Genomic DNA, 15,488 nt, shown 5'->3' on the forward strand with positions numbered 1-15,488 from the left:
ATTCTGCCATTTTAACCACGAAAACATGGGTTGAGATTTAGTTTAGATGATTCACTGGCTGTAAACTTACACTTAATTAATCTGGGTGGTCTACATCTAGGTGGATCTGGTACTGCGACTGCTTAACCCTGAATTTTCTCACCCAAGACATGGAAAAAAGTTTGGACCAGGACAACTGTTAAGATTGTTAAGAATTAAATAAACGTTCAGGGAACATTAATGACTGATGCAGGAGAACTGGGTGCCTGATGGGAAAATGTCGCCTTCGTCAGCACTGATAACCTTCTGCTTAAAGAGGAGATGGAAATAACTATCCTTTTTGTAAGAATAAAACTAAAATTTGAATAATATGTGTTATTATTTAACTTGCCTTATCCCTCAACTTCCTCACACAATTTAATTAGCTGTCAGCGCGAGCTTTGGTAAGAAATGTTCTTTCTTCTGATACAAAGCAATACATTATTTGGTGAAAATAGAAACTAAACACTTGAATTAAAATCGTATTGGATAATTGAGACTATTTTGAATCCTAATGGAAAAGTTTGTTGTTCAGTTAAAGCGTCATAGTTTGCTTTGAGGCCATCATTTTTTTCCTTTTGCTGTTTTGTATGGAGGTGCAATGTAAACAAGGATTTAGCTTCCTTAACAAGAAGAAACATGCAAAATACTGAGGCTGCTGGAAAGCTGAAATCAAAACAGAAAATACACGGCAGGCTTGGCAGCGTCCATGGGAGAGTGAGGTCTGTGATTTGCACAGACCAGAAATGATAAGTCTGATTTTCCTGGCTCAGAGGCAGAATGGAATGGGGAACCAGCAAGAAAATCAGCAGCAGGAAATTTTGCACCCACCCGCCGCGCGCGGCGCACTAAACATCCTGCCAGTCCTGTTGAGTACTTCCAGAAAATAATTTAGCTTGTTACCAGTAGGTGGCAGGGTTGGGACAAAAATTCCCAATTGCCCTGAAATTCTGCAAGAGTTTCATATGGAATCCCTACAGCGCAGAAGGAGGTCATTCGGCCCACCAAATCTGCACTGACCCTCTGAAAGAGCACTCCACCCAAGCTCACTCCCTCACCCTATCCAAATCACCCCTTAAACTAAACTGCACATCTTTTTTGGACACTAAGGGACAATATAGCATGGCCAATCCACCTAACCTGCACATCTTTGGAATGTGGGAGGAAGCCGGAGCTCCCAGAGGGAACCCACGCACACACAGGCAGTCACCCAAAGCTGAAATTGAAACCCGGGTCCCGGGGACTGTGAGGCAGCAGTGCAAACCATTGCGCCACCGTGCCATGCCTTCGGTCTCCCATCACAACTCCCAGGGAAGTGGCACTACTATCCCCTCAGTAATTTGTTTGGCCCAGAATTTCCATTCACCTTTTCAATGCAAATGAGGGCCACAAAAATCCAAGGAAGGGTGTTGGCAAGAAAAGCAAATTCCAGTGGGTTTAGAATCATAGAATCCTACAGTGCAGAAGGAGGCTATTCGGCCCATCGGGTCTGCACAAGCCCTTGGCAAGAACACCCTACTTAAGCCCACGCCTCCACCCTACCTAACCTTTTGGGCACTTTGGGGCAATTTAGCATGGGCAATCTACCTAACCTGCACACCTTTGGGCTGTGGGAATAAACCGGAGCACCCTGAGGAAATCCACACAGGCACGGGGAGAAAGTGCAAACTCCACACAGACTGTCACCCAAGTTCGGAATTGAATCCGGATCCCTGAAGCTGTGTGGCAGCAGTGCTAACCACTGTGCCACCGTGCCGCCCAGTGAAGCAGTGAAGATAACTGGTGTGGCCAACAATATCACAACGCAAGGAATTTCAGGCCCATAGTTATTCTTCAAATGTACATTTAATACCTCAGTGTTTCAAAAAAAATGCAGATCCATTCATAAGGCAACTCCAGCTCCAGGATTTTCTTTTTGCACGCTTTTACACATGTTAGCTGGCACATTATAATCAGTAAGAATAAAAATCTGCAGGATATTTTATTAGCTTGTGTCACATATTGCATTATGAATAGGGGTGACTATTGTCTGAATTAATGGCAAAATAGAAACACAAGAATACTTCTCAACTTATCAGATCCTTACATTGTTTTGTTTTGAAGATTTTTGGTTGTTAATCCTTGTTCTGCTCTCACCAATCTCTGGAACGAGATTCCTACAAAGTGAAACAATCTGTTAACACGAGTTACATTTTTGAGGCCAATTATTCCTTCAAGCAACAATGATTGGCAATTAGAAAGAAAATAACATTATGTTAGAATTATTTAATAATTCAAATCATCACTTGCTGGTAGATCATGTTTGATTGAACAGTTAAAGATTAAAGCTTTTATACTCTTTTCATTGATGGGGTGTATCAGCACTGGCTGAGACAACATTTCTTGTCAATTGCTAATTACCCTTGAACCGAGCCCATTTAAGAGTCAATTAGGCCAGACCAGGTAAGGACAGCGGATCTCCTTCCCTAAAGGACATGAGTGAGCCAGATGGGTTTTTAAGACAGTGGTTTCATGGTCATCATTTGACTTTTTAATTCCAGATTCCTCCTTTCATTCAAATTTTATCAGTAGTCATGGTGGGCTTTGATCCTGGGTCCCTGGAACATTAAGTCTCTGGTTCACTAGTCCAGAGACAATACCACACAACCACCATCACTTAGAAGCACATCAAAAATAGCTTAAATTAAACATATTAAGCATATTTCTATAACATCCACATCATTTTGAGATGACCCTTTTGGATATTATTATCCAGACAAATTCCATTCCAATTGAAATGATGCTACTTGAGCACCTTTTTATTTTGTTCCAGGTTTAGCTATATTTTATTCCACAATGCCAAGTAAAATACTGGGCTTCAACTCTGTGACATACCCATTCACAGCATGGTTGCTGATTTCAATGGTCATTCAATCAGGAATATATCATCTGACTGGATTGGAATTCCCCTAAACATGTTACAATGGTTGGTCCAGCGGAAATAGCATCAGAGTGAAAGCCCCAGAAAGTGAGTTCCTGAAGCAGTTTCTACTTTAGTGCCGGTTAAAATGATCAATAAGAATACTTCGCTGAAACTAGACAAACTGAGAAAACACCTAGTATGGTTGGGTCTTGCTGCTCAAACATCAAGTTTAATCAGTTATTTTGAACTTGGTGATTAGTGCATTGCCAATGATAATGTCAATTTTGCTGAATCACACCTCTTCTACATCTGTATATTTGTCTCAGTCTGTGATCTTCAATCAAATGTCATCATTTAAATAAGTCAGAAATGCATGACTTGAAATTTCCAGGATCAGGCTCCTGTTTTGAGTACTGTTGCGTGATTAACATTTTGACCTTTAAATAGGGTGCGTAGAAATTTTAAACGGGAGGGTGTCATGGTGGCAGTATTTTTATGATTGGACCTTCGATTTATAATCAAAATGTTTGCATTTTAAGCCATTGATTCTTGTTTGGATAAAAGTGGACTTTTTCGAATTAAGTTTATCAATTGAATTACAGAAATAAAAACATAGAAAGTAAAGTAATTAACGATGATCAATGTAGCAGGAAATGAGAAACAACTTAAAATTGGCAAATGATTCTGGACAGCTTGAAATTCCCTCATTTGGACTCTGTTCTGGGAACAATTATCCTTTCAACATTGCAGGTACTCTTGGAGGAGGATTTTTATGGGGCCGGATTACCCACCCACCAATGGAAAGGTCCATCAGCAGCGCACCAATGAGAAATCCATCTGTCCCACAGCAATAATGTCCTGGGAGCGGCCTTAATTTGGATCAGAGTGGGACTTCCACCCTCTGGGACAAAAAGTCTTACCCAAAAGTGCCGCCACCCGTTCAGATTGGCTGACAGCTCTGTAATCCCAGCAGCGCCAGAACAGAGTATTGTGGCCACTGCTGGGACTACAATTAGTACCAAGGAAGACGTGAAGATGGATTCCACACTTGAGAATTTTGGCAAGCATGGCTGGAAGACTCCAGCAAGTGGGAGGGAGGGTTTGAGAGTTGGGGTGGCGGTGGGGGAGGGGAGTAACAAAGGGAGATACCATCTTGAGTGTGGGGAGGGAGTGTTTTTTGCCGTGATGGGAACAGATAACCCTTCAAAGAAGGGATTCTCCTTCCTGCCTGACTACAGCCTGTGCAGTAAAAGCTGCCGGGCTATCTAACATGGCCCCGCCTTCCCCTGCAGACTGAATAATTGCGGTGGTGTCGGAATAAGGCCATTACGTGTCAGTTAACTATCCACAAGGGCCTCAATAGGCGTAAGGGAGGGCCGGCTGCCGGACCCCCAGTATACAGGAAGCAGGCCAGAGTTGGACCTGTTTGAAGGCTTGCAACCAGCTTTATTTCATGTGTCCCCCGCCTCTGCTTCAAAAATGTCAGCCCATGGTTTCTCCGGATTGAGATTGTATTATTGCTTAATGTAAAAAATTGTAGCCATGTAAAATGGCTGCGTTCCGATTAATCTGGCCAAAACCCAGTTTAAAATGGCTAACCCAAAAGACTGCTGGGAAAAGCAGCTAAGAAGACACAAGCAGGCAGCTGCAGACAGGTTTGCATATTCAGCTCTGGGAACGTAGCCCAGATCGATACTCAGGGCTATCAACAGCCCATCAACCCAGGTATCCGCAGTTGCATTCAGGACTGTTTACACCTAATCTACTCAGACATCCACAGTTAAATCGGCTATCCCCGGGAACAATTGCAACATATTAGCAATTGAATACCGGGCCAGACCTGTCGGCGCCTGCAGTGGCCGAAACAAAGACAGGCGAGAGACCACCCCCCGATCGAGGAATCGCCTCACCATTGGACACATCGACCCCAGAGATTGGGGATGGAATCCAATCACTTGGGACTCAGGGTCAAGGGACGCCCCAGGAGGCGGGAAGCCCCTGGGCCCTATAAAAGTGAAGGTCCAAGTTCAGATCGCTCTCTCTCATCTTCGCCTGCTCGAGACCTTCGCAAGACCAGCCACCGGCAGCAATAAGTCCGAATCCAACGATCGCTATCCGGTAGAGACACCTAGCCACCGACCTGTAGCAGCCTTTTGAATCCCGCGGGCCAGATTTGATTGGACAAGCCATTCGTTTCCCTGACCTGGTGGGCTCTTCCTAAGTTAAGTATTGGCCAGTAGTGATAGGTTTATTATATAAATAGTAGTATTAGGGTATTAATATTGCTTGTTGTATATAATAAATGACCGTTGTTTTAATCCTTACTAAGCGGCGTGCTGTGTTATTAATCATAACCTGAACTTGAACCATGTGGCGGTATCATAAAGATACCTGGCGACTCATGAGCAAAGGTGACCTAAACAGAGCAAATAGACTAAAGCTAGAAAGAGCAACATAATTGGCGACTCCGGTGGGACCCGACTTAGAAGGGGAAAACCACTCCGGGAGAACCCCAACATTTTGAATTAGAATCCAATAGGAAACAAAAAAAAAACAAGTGTTCAAGCGGTTCTGGTTAATAATTCACAATTCGGAAGTGTGTATATGCATGCGTAACTAACAGGGTTATAAGGCAAAACTGATAGATTTTTTGTTGCGTCAAAACTATCGGCAGTTGGTATTTCGGAAATTAGCGCAAGCCGTACCCGTATCTACCACACCACCTTAGCCCCCTGCTCCAAATTCGAACGTAACGAGCAGATAAGAGAGAGCCATGCAGGCAATGCAAGCGATGCAGCGCCTCATGAACCCCGAAGATTTTGCTGTCGCACCAGTCAGCAGCGTAGGAACGGGACAGTGTCCCGTTTGGGAAGTGGAAATCCGCAAAATTCTGCAGGGCAAAGGATGGCCCGTGTGGAAGGATTTCTGCAGTAACGACGACTCAGGTCTTGGAAGTATAGGGCATACTTGGTGGGAGAACCTGAGTGAGATTCACAGAAAGAGTTTAGCAAAAGCGCGCAAGCCGATGGCAATTGTGTCCTGTCTGGCACAATTGCGAGGCACAGAGGAGGTCGTCAGGACGCTCCGCAAGGAAATAGAAGGCATACACCGGATAAGTAAAACCGATATATGCGAAATTGAGAAAGAGAACCTGGAATTGAAAGGGAAATTAGCAGCAAAAGACGAAGAGGTGGCTGACGCCAAACGGGGTCACCAATCTTGTCTGGCGCACTTGAGTAGTTTCCAGTCACAATATGAGAAGGCTTATCAGTACCTGCAGCGTGCAGTCCTGGTAAAGAAAGAAACAGAAAACCAGTTAGAGAAGCTCCAGAAACAATGCAGTGATCTCAAGGCAGCCTTGAGAGCGCTCCACGCCACAACAACAGAACAAAGGCAGAGTACTTTAGACCATGCAAAGTGCCGAAAGCAGATTGCAGACTTGAAAGCACTGCTTTCTGTCCAAAAGGGATTTCAAGAAACCTTTGGGGAAAGTTTAGAACAGGAAGACGGCCCTGATTGGGAAGAATTGCAAGAGACAGCGCAGAGATATGTTCAGGGAGCATGTGCGCAAGGAAAACCCCAAAGGAGGGAAGTACCCCCACACCCCACACAACAAATAATACAGGCTCCCATGAACCCTGTAACAACCCACCGCACCAGCACAGCAGACGAGGCGGAGGTCTTATATTCCACCCCCCTCACAGTGACCCAATTACGGGACGCGTGTGCCAAAAACACACCGTTCCTCCCCGCTTCAGACCCACACCATTTCTTTGCCACCGTCAAACACCAGGCGACCATGAACGGCCTGGATGAGAAAGAGCAGGTAAAGCTCACGGTCCTCAGCTTAGACCCATCGGTCGCAGCAGCCCTTCCCGACCCACAGAATGTAGGAGGAGGCACCCTTGCAGAAATGCATACCGCGATCCTGGATGCGATCGGGTACAACCGGGGCGACCCCGTAGACGGTCTGAATAAATGCAGACAGAAAAAGTCTGAACACCCCACAGCGTTCGCAGGTCGCTTGTGGATTCATTTTGAAGCCGTTTTCGGCAACGTAGATCGCGCCCATTTGTCCGCAGACAATATGGCCAAGTGGACCCGCACCCTTATCTCCCATGCCACGGAAGCAGGACAGAATGCCTGTAGCAATTATGACCCCTCGGAGGAGGCTCATAATGAGAAGTGGGTGGTCAAACGATTGTCCCGCGTTTGGGAACAAGCGGCTCACGGCAAATCAGCCACTAGAACCCCCGAGGAAAACCAAGCCGCCGCAGATGTGCAGGCAGTAAGAACCACTCTTCACAACCCCGCCTGGGTAAACGAGGGAAAGAACAGCCCCCCCAGCCAAACCGCAAGAGTGCTACAATTGCGGAAAATTGGGACATTTTGCTAGAGAATGCAATGGCCCTAAGAAACCACAGAGAGCCCAACAGACAGGCACTCTCGATAAGAAAAAGGCAGAGCCCGTAGCGACCGAGAACTGAGGTGTCCACATGATGATTTAAAGGAGACACTTGGTTAAAAGTGTTGTCCTTTCTGATGGAACCTGCAGAATGTTTTATGTTGTCTGTCTGCTTGTTAAATGTTGTTCGTCCTACAGGAGAATTTTCTCACCGCCCCACACCCATTCACCTGAACTTTTAACTTTTCCCACTGACACCCACCGCGGCCACACGCCCATTTGGCCGATACCTCTGAGGACTTGCCTCAGACACCCACCGAGACCAGACGCCCATTCAGTGGAACTAGCTTTTCAGCTGATACGTGGTCACCAGACCAGACGCCCGATCGTAGCTACTCTTCTGATTTGATGGTAGAATCAGAACAGTAACCCCACCATGATGACTACATTTTTGTCCGTTCTTTGGTCGCTCAGGCAGTGGAGAAACGGCGTGAGACCCGCCCTGCCTGGGGACCCCCCCGTTGGTCAAAAACGCTCGGGTAGGGAAGATACGGTATTGGTAGCCGTCCTACCCGGGGACTCCACCCAAATCGTACCCGTCGCGGCCCACACGCACCTCATTCGAACTTTTCTTTCAAAAACAGTTTTATTTTATTTAGGCAACCTTTGGGTTGCTGCCACATGCTAGTTACATCCTGGAACATTTGGATGATAAACTTAGCACTGGTCCACCATTGGGAAGTGTGCCGTGTCCAAACATTTCTTTTGAAAAAAAAAATGGGGGGAGAGTCACATGCTGTGACCAATTATAGGGGTTTAATTGGCCCAAGAAGGACAGACACACTAACACACCAGATATTAACCGAAGTATTTACACACACTACGCTTGTCTTACAGAACTCCAGAAGCTCCAAGTCCGGAGAAAACCAGCAAAAACAGGAAAAGGAAAGAAAGAAGACAGCCATGAGGACTCCTTTCTTCGTGCTCAACATCTTTGTGGACATTTGGTTGCGCGGGAACGCGGACCCCATTACTCCAAACCCCCCTGCCGTTAACGCTTCACTGCCCTGTAGTACCGAGGGCCCAGTCACCAACCACGCTGCATTATCCTGGTGTGCCAAGTTCATAACTTGGTACTCCCTATCATACATCATTGAGGCACTGTTAGCATTGGCTATACTCAGTTGTGCAGTACAGGCCATGCGCCTCCGCAAGTGGAAAAGGAGAGCGTACCGCGCTCGAACCCCGGTCTATCAGATCCAATCCCCGATATTCGGCTACAACCAGACCCCAGACCCCCGCGACATATGAATAATAAAACATGCACTGGCGGGTTTTTTTTCCTGTAAATCAAAAAAAGAGAATGTGTGGAAATGTATGATCCTGAGCTTGACTGCCAAGCCAGAAAAGAATATATTAAATGTTGTAATTGTCATTGTATAGAGAGATAAGACTGTAAGTTTGAAGAATTGTTTAGGTAAAATTAGAGGTTCCCAGTTCATTTTTTTCCAGACACATGCCCCTGCCTGACATAGCGCCCTCAAGAATTGTTTAGGTAAATTTTTGTGCATAGCTAGGGTCAGAGTAGTGGCCATGTGGGAGGTGCCCCCCCCCCGCCCCCCCCCCCCCCCCCCCCCCCCCCCCCCGGTCGGGAAACGAAGAGGACAACATTTAAGTGATCCTTCACGCTAGGATCACAAGGCGGGAATGTAGCCATGTAAAATGGCTGCGTTCCGATTAATCTGGCCAAAACCCAGTTTAAAATGGCTAACCCGAAAGACTGCTGGGAAAAGCAGCCAAGAAGACACAAGCAGGCAGCTGCAGACAGGTTTGCACATTCAGCTCTGGGAACGTAGCCCAGATCGATACTCAGGGCTATCAACAGCCCATCAACCCAGGTATCCGCAGTTGCATTCAGGTCTGTTTACACCTCACCTACTCAGACATCCACAGTTAAATCGGCTATCCCCGGGAACAATTGCAACATATTAACAATTGAATACCGGGCCAGACCTGTCGGCGCCTGCAGTGGCCGAAACAAAGACAGGTGAGCGACCACCCCCCGATCGAGGAATCGCCTCACCATTGGACATATCGACCCCAGAGGTTGGGGACGGAATCCAATCACTTGGGACTCAGGGTCAAGGGCTGCCCCGGGAGGCGGGAAGCCCCTGGGCCCTATAAAAGTGAAGGTCCAAGTTCAGATCTCGCTCTCTCTCATCTTCGCCTGCTCGAGACCTTCGCAAGACCAGCCACCGGCAGCAATAAGTCCGAATCCAACGATCGCTATCCGGTAGAGACATCTAGCCACCGACCTGTAGCAGCCTTTTGAATCCCGCGAGCCAGATTTGATTGGACAAGCCATTTGTTTCCCTGACCTGGTGGGCTCTTCCTAAGTTAAGTATTGGCCAGTAGTGATAGGTTTATTGTATAAATAGTAGTATTAGGGTATTAATATTGCTTGTTGTATATAATAAATGACCGTTGTTTTAATCCTTACTAAGCGGCGTGCTGTGTTATTAATCATAACCTGAACTTGAACCACGTGGCGGTATCATAAAGATACCTGGCGACTCATGAGCAAAGGTGACCTAAACAGAGCAAATAGACTAAGGTTAAAAAGAGCAACACAATGCCTTAGTCACACGTAAGTTGGGATATGTATATAACCTTACGAGGCCATCTTTCTGGGGCTCCTGACTGTTCGTAAATTCTGCTAGATTTTCCAAATTTAAATATCATCAACCTCACTCATTTTACCAATCTCAAAAATAAAGTATTACAAGGAACTGGTCTTTTTTTTTTGTAACCTCATCTTTTAATCCCATAAACAGAAGACATGGACTGTACACAATACATTTTCAAGTAATCCAAATGAATCTGTGATTGTTTTAAAATACAAAGCCCAAAGGGTTTATTTGAAGATTAGCTAAACCGAATATACAAGTGATGCATAAGATTCAATCCCTATCAGCTCGTCTCAGCCAGGGTAACAGTAGCAACATTAACTTTGGTTTCAGCACTCCAGCAGGAGAGGACAGCGAAGTTATCTCCCAATAGTTATCCAGTGTCTTGTGGTGTATGTATTTGCTTGTCGATCTCAGCTGTTGATCAGATTGTGGTTGCCTGTGATTCTCTTGGCAGTTGAATAGTGTGCGTGAATGGGTGAATGTGTTGCTGGGTAAGGGGGTAGGGTGGGTGAGGTAAGTAGATAAGTGGCAAGTTACTCGGGTGGTAGGTGGGTAGAGTAAGCAGCAAGGCTGGTGACATATGGGTAGGGAGGTTGGTGGGTAGGCTGGCAGATGGGTAGGGGAGTAGATGGACAGGGTGGCAGATGGCTAGGGTAGTAAGTGAATATGGTGGTTGGTAGGGAGGTAGGTAGGTAGGTAGGGTGGTGAAGTCAAGGGGGCACCAATCGTGTAGCGACACAGGAGTTAGACTAGATTTTTTTCTGTATAGCATTTCCTTGGTATCTATCCAGGTCATCAAGTCAGAAACATCCAAAGTCTGTGACTCTAACTCTGAGTTAGAGACTTTTTCAGAGGCCCCGTGGAGCAGGGGAATTGCCCAGCAGAAAATTAAACTTCCTGGGTAATTCCCATCTGGTCAGTGTGTCGGGACTTTTGAGGAGTCCCAACACATATCATGGGGAGTAGGTCCAGTCCCCGACGATCTGGAGACTGGAAGATCTTGGCCGATGCCAAGGATCACACCTTAAAAATAGACATTTGAGCAATGTGCTGGATGTGGACTGGTGCTTGCAAAACGATGCAGCACAGAATCAATGTTTCCAGTAGAAAGAGAAATGTGCAAAAAAAAATAAAACAGTGCAGAATACCGATCAAATAAAAGTCATTGTACACATTAAGCCTAATTTTACAATTTACAATGCTGAACCCTGGTGTGTTACATTCCTCAGATAATAATTGCAGCGTCTCAACTGGAGTGCCAACACCAAAAATGACAAAACCAGAAAGAAAATGATTGTGGTGTATTTTGAACAAACTCAGCCAGGACGTTATTTTAAGGCTAGGAGGAACAAAACAGAAGTATTTTTCTATTGCAGGAAAAGCAAGAGATTTCAAATTCCCCTAAACGTTACGTAATTGTTTATCCATTGACAGAGATTGCCGACATATTCTGATCTCTATTGCTTGGAAATTTTCATTTCTGCTTCCCATTTTAAATATCTAAATTAAGTACTCTTTCCGAAATAACAGCTACATGGTGATAAATGGGCCTTAGCTTCTTGAGAGTACATTTGAGCGAGGTTCAGCTACAATTAAAATTGCATTTTTGTTTACAGCTACACGATGGAATGAGTTGAAAGAAGTTTTAATGAAACTGCCAAAGGATTCAGAGCAAAACCTTCAGGTTTGAGAGGGCCCTTGATGCTCTCAAACACATTCCACTGATGTGTGCCAGTGAGCGACTGAGTGGGTGCGAGAGTGGGAGTGACGGAGTGGGTGGGTTGTGGGAATGAGTGATGGATTGGATGTAGGTGAGGGAGTGAGTGTCAGAGTGGGTGCAAGTGTTGGCATGAGTGACTAAGTGAGTGGGGTGTGGGTGTGAGTGACGGAGTGGATGCGGGCAAGGGAGTGAGTGACAGTGTCGGCACGAGTGTTCGAGTGGGTGATTGAGTGGGTGCAGGTGTGGGAGTGAGTAACGGATTGGATGTGGGCGAGGAAGTGAGTGACAACATGCGTGCGAGTGTTGGAATGAGTGAGTGAGTGAGTGGGTGGTGGGTGTGGAACTGAGTGAGTGAGTGTGGGAGTGAGTGAGTGAGTGTGAGTCTGAGTCTGCCGTAACGCCAAGTCAAATTTTCCTCACTCACTCTCACTGCCACACACCCTCACACCCACATACACTGACCCTCCAACTTGCTGGTAATTTTTCTTGTGTACTCTTTTTTTTACACTCAACAATTTATTGCTTCGACTTTGTTTTACATTTGTTCCGCAATTGTTTCTTTCCTTACGACCTCAACTTTTTCTGAAATTCAGTTTATCGTTTTGCCAAACCTCGGGCTGGATTCTCCACACGTCGATGCCGAAATCGCGTTCGGCGACGGGGCGGGGAATCCGTCTTCGCGCACAAAATCGGGAGCTGCGCCAGTTTCTCAATTCTCCGCCCACTGAAAATCGGTGTTCTCGTGGAGTGCACCACGCCGAGTAGCCACCGCCTCAGGCCATTGCCGGAGGCCCGCTCCGCGATGCTCCGTCCCCGACCGGCCGAATTCTCAACGTTGTGGTTCTAACATGGTCCCACCGTCTGTGATACTCGCGTGACGGCTGCGGACTCAGTCTGGACCGCCACAGTCGGGGGAGGGATGATCGGCGGGCAGGGGGGGGCTTCATTCTGGACTGGGGCTATATGTACGGGCGGTCCGGGGCGGGTGAGCGGCCAATGCGGAGCACTATTTCGGCAGTCCAAATCCGTGGGCTGAGTCTGCCAATGGAGCAGGGTGCAGCCATTGGAGGGCGCCGCCATGTGCATGCGCGCCCTCTGAGCCGGAAGTGCGGGTAGCTGTATCGGCAGCTAGAGCTTCGAGCTCTACGACAGCTGCCTGCTGGCCCGCAGCAAGACGGGGAATCTGTGGCCTTTTGACGCCAGTTTTCCTGGGACTATGTTCCCACGACGGCGTGGGAACATAGTCCCAAAAACAGAGAATCCAGCCCCTTATCTTGCTCATCAGCCCTTGAACAAAAATAGTATGCAAATATGGCCCGCGGAGTGAAAAGGTTGGACAAGCCCGATTTAAAACATTTATTTGCACTGGATCAATAGATCTGTGGGCAGCATAAAAGGGAATCCAAAGTATTTTATAGTGATATAAATAGTAAAAGGCCAATCAAAGAAAGGTTGCGCTGACTTGGGGGCCGAATAATAAATCTACTTGCAGAGCAGAGGAATTGCTGAGATAATAAGTGAGTAGTTTGCTTTGAGTTCCGTGAAAGAAGATAACTGCTGTAATGTCACAGTAAAGGCAGAAAACTAGAAAATTGGGTAGGATAAAGATAAGTAAAAAGACAATGCTCAAAGCAGAAAAGTCACCTGGTCTGAAGGTTGTTGATGGAAATATGGATGGAAATTATGACACAACCATTACTTGGCATAAGGTAGCACAATGGCTATGATACTGGAATAATAATCCAGAAGCCTGGACTAATGATCCGGAGACATGAGCTCAATTCCCAACATGACAGCTGGGAAATTGAAATTTAGCTAATTAGGAAAAACCTGGTCGAATAAAAAGTTGGTTATCAGCAATGGTGGCCATCGAACGACTGGATTGCTGTAAAAACACAACTCAACAGAGGTCAGAGGGAAATCTGCTGTTTTTGCACAGTCTGACCGAAGATCCATTGCAAGGTGGTTGACACTTAACAACCCTCTGAAAAAGCCCTGCAGTTGTATTTAAGAAAATGGTTCACCAACACTTTCTCAAGGGCAATTCGGAAAGAGCCATAACACCTGACTGACCAGCGATGTCCCACCCTGTGAATGAATTTTTGAAAAACTTCCAATCCTCAAGTATGGAGCAGTACCAGAGGGCTGGAAGAACGGTAAGTGTTACGCTTTTGTTCAAAACAGGAAAGAGTGATTAACTGAGCACAACAGTTACACTGTTGGAGGAGGTGCTGACGACAGGGGGAGTGGAGAGGGGGGTGGTGTCACCGATTTATGGGGTGATTCTTGGAGAAGAGAAGGCATCTCTGGAGGGGATTAAGACAAATTTGGAGGAAGAGTTGGGGAGGGCATGCAGGCAGGTTTGTGGTGTGAGATGCTCTGGAGGGTGAATGCTTCAACTTCATGCGTGAGGTTGGGGCTGATACAGCTGAAGGTGGTGTATGGGGCGCACCTCACAAAGATGAGGATAAGCCGACTCTTTGAGGGGTAGAGGTACTTGTGAGTGTTGAGGGGGAGCCCCGCAAATCATGTTCATACGTTTTGGTCATCCAAAACTGTGGGGGGTATTGGAGGAAGGTCTTCAGGATCATCTCGAAGGTGGTGCATATGAAACTCGAACTGGGTCCCCTGGAAGCCATATTCGGGATATCGGATCGGCAGGGGTTGGAAGCGGGCGCGGAGGCAGATGTCTTAGCCTTCACCTCGTTGAACGCCCAAAGGCGGGTCCTGTTGGGGTGGAGATCAGCTTCTCCACCCTGTGACTTGGCGTGGCGGGGGGATCTGCTGGAGTTCTTAACACTCAAGAAAGTGAAGCTTGAGTTGAGGGGAAGGATGGAAGGGTTCTACAATTCACGGGCTTTGTATATTATGCATTTTCAAGAATTGGATGACATCGAACATTGGACTGGCTTTGGGGGGGGGAGGTTTGACTGTGTATGTTGTTGGTGGCTATGTATGGGGTGATGGTGGATTCCTGATTCTTTTTCTTTGATGTTTGTACTTAAGATGTTGAGTGTTGTTTGGGGGTTGGTGGGACAAAGGGATTGTTGGCCAAGGGATTGTCATTGTATTTGTTACCGTTGATTGTTGGTGGGTGTAAATTTGGATGAAAATGTGAAAGAAGAGAATAAAAATATATATTTAAAAAAACTGAACATAGCAGCCTTCCGTCAGTCATGGGGCAACTTTTCGAGATAATAATCAGGAAGAAATGTAACTGAAGCTTGGAGAAATATGGATTAATAAACGTAAATCAGTATAGATTTTTTGAAGACATTATGTTTGACTAACGTGACCGAGTTCTTTCATGAAGTACTAGAGTGGGTGGTTGAAGGTAGTACATGTGGACTTTCAAAATGTATTTGATGAAGTACCACTTAGTAGACATGTTAGCAAAACTGAAACCTAAAAGAGGATCCAGGGAGCAGTGGCAGTGTTGATATGAAATTGGCCATGGGACAGAAAGCAGAAAGGAGACAAACGGTTATTTTTCAGATTGAAGAGAAGTATGTTTCTCTCATAACCCCCATGAGGATTACGGGGAATCCATCATTGGTCTCCCCATGGGACTCCTGGAGTATGAGCTACCCAGTTAGGGGGCGGACGCCATCCGCTTGGGGGTCGCTATGAGCTAAAATAAAAGCAGGCCCAAAACAGGCCCTGGTGTGGTTATTCCTCCCAGCTGGGATTGTACTGGGAGCGATATGCTGTGTTATGCAAACCTTTGTAACTAGTGTAAATAAATCAATGTTT

At 46.2% G+C, this 15,488-nt stretch overlaps 1 protein-coding gene across 1 annotated transcript in view; it reads right to left on the bottom strand.

The window, feature by feature from the left end:
* pik3r5 (phosphoinositide-3-kinase, regulatory subunit 5) overlaps positions 1–15,488 on the bottom strand; it is a 139,100-nt gene that overhangs the window by 57,113 nt on the left and 66,499 nt on the right. Inside the window, exon 6 of the mRNA XM_072483263.1 lies at positions 2,105–2,174. Within this exon, the coding sequence (XP_072339364.1) occupies positions 2,105–2,174 (70 nt within the window). The remainder of the gene's footprint in view (positions 1–2,104; positions 2,175–15,488) is intronic.

This window comes from Scyliorhinus torazame, chromosome 18 (assembly GCF_047496885.1).
Source record: "Scyliorhinus torazame isolate Kashiwa2021f chromosome 18, sScyTor2.1, whole genome shotgun sequence".
Classification (NCBI taxonomy): Eukaryota; Metazoa; Chordata; class Chondrichthyes; order Carcharhiniformes; family Scyliorhinidae; genus Scyliorhinus; species Scyliorhinus torazame.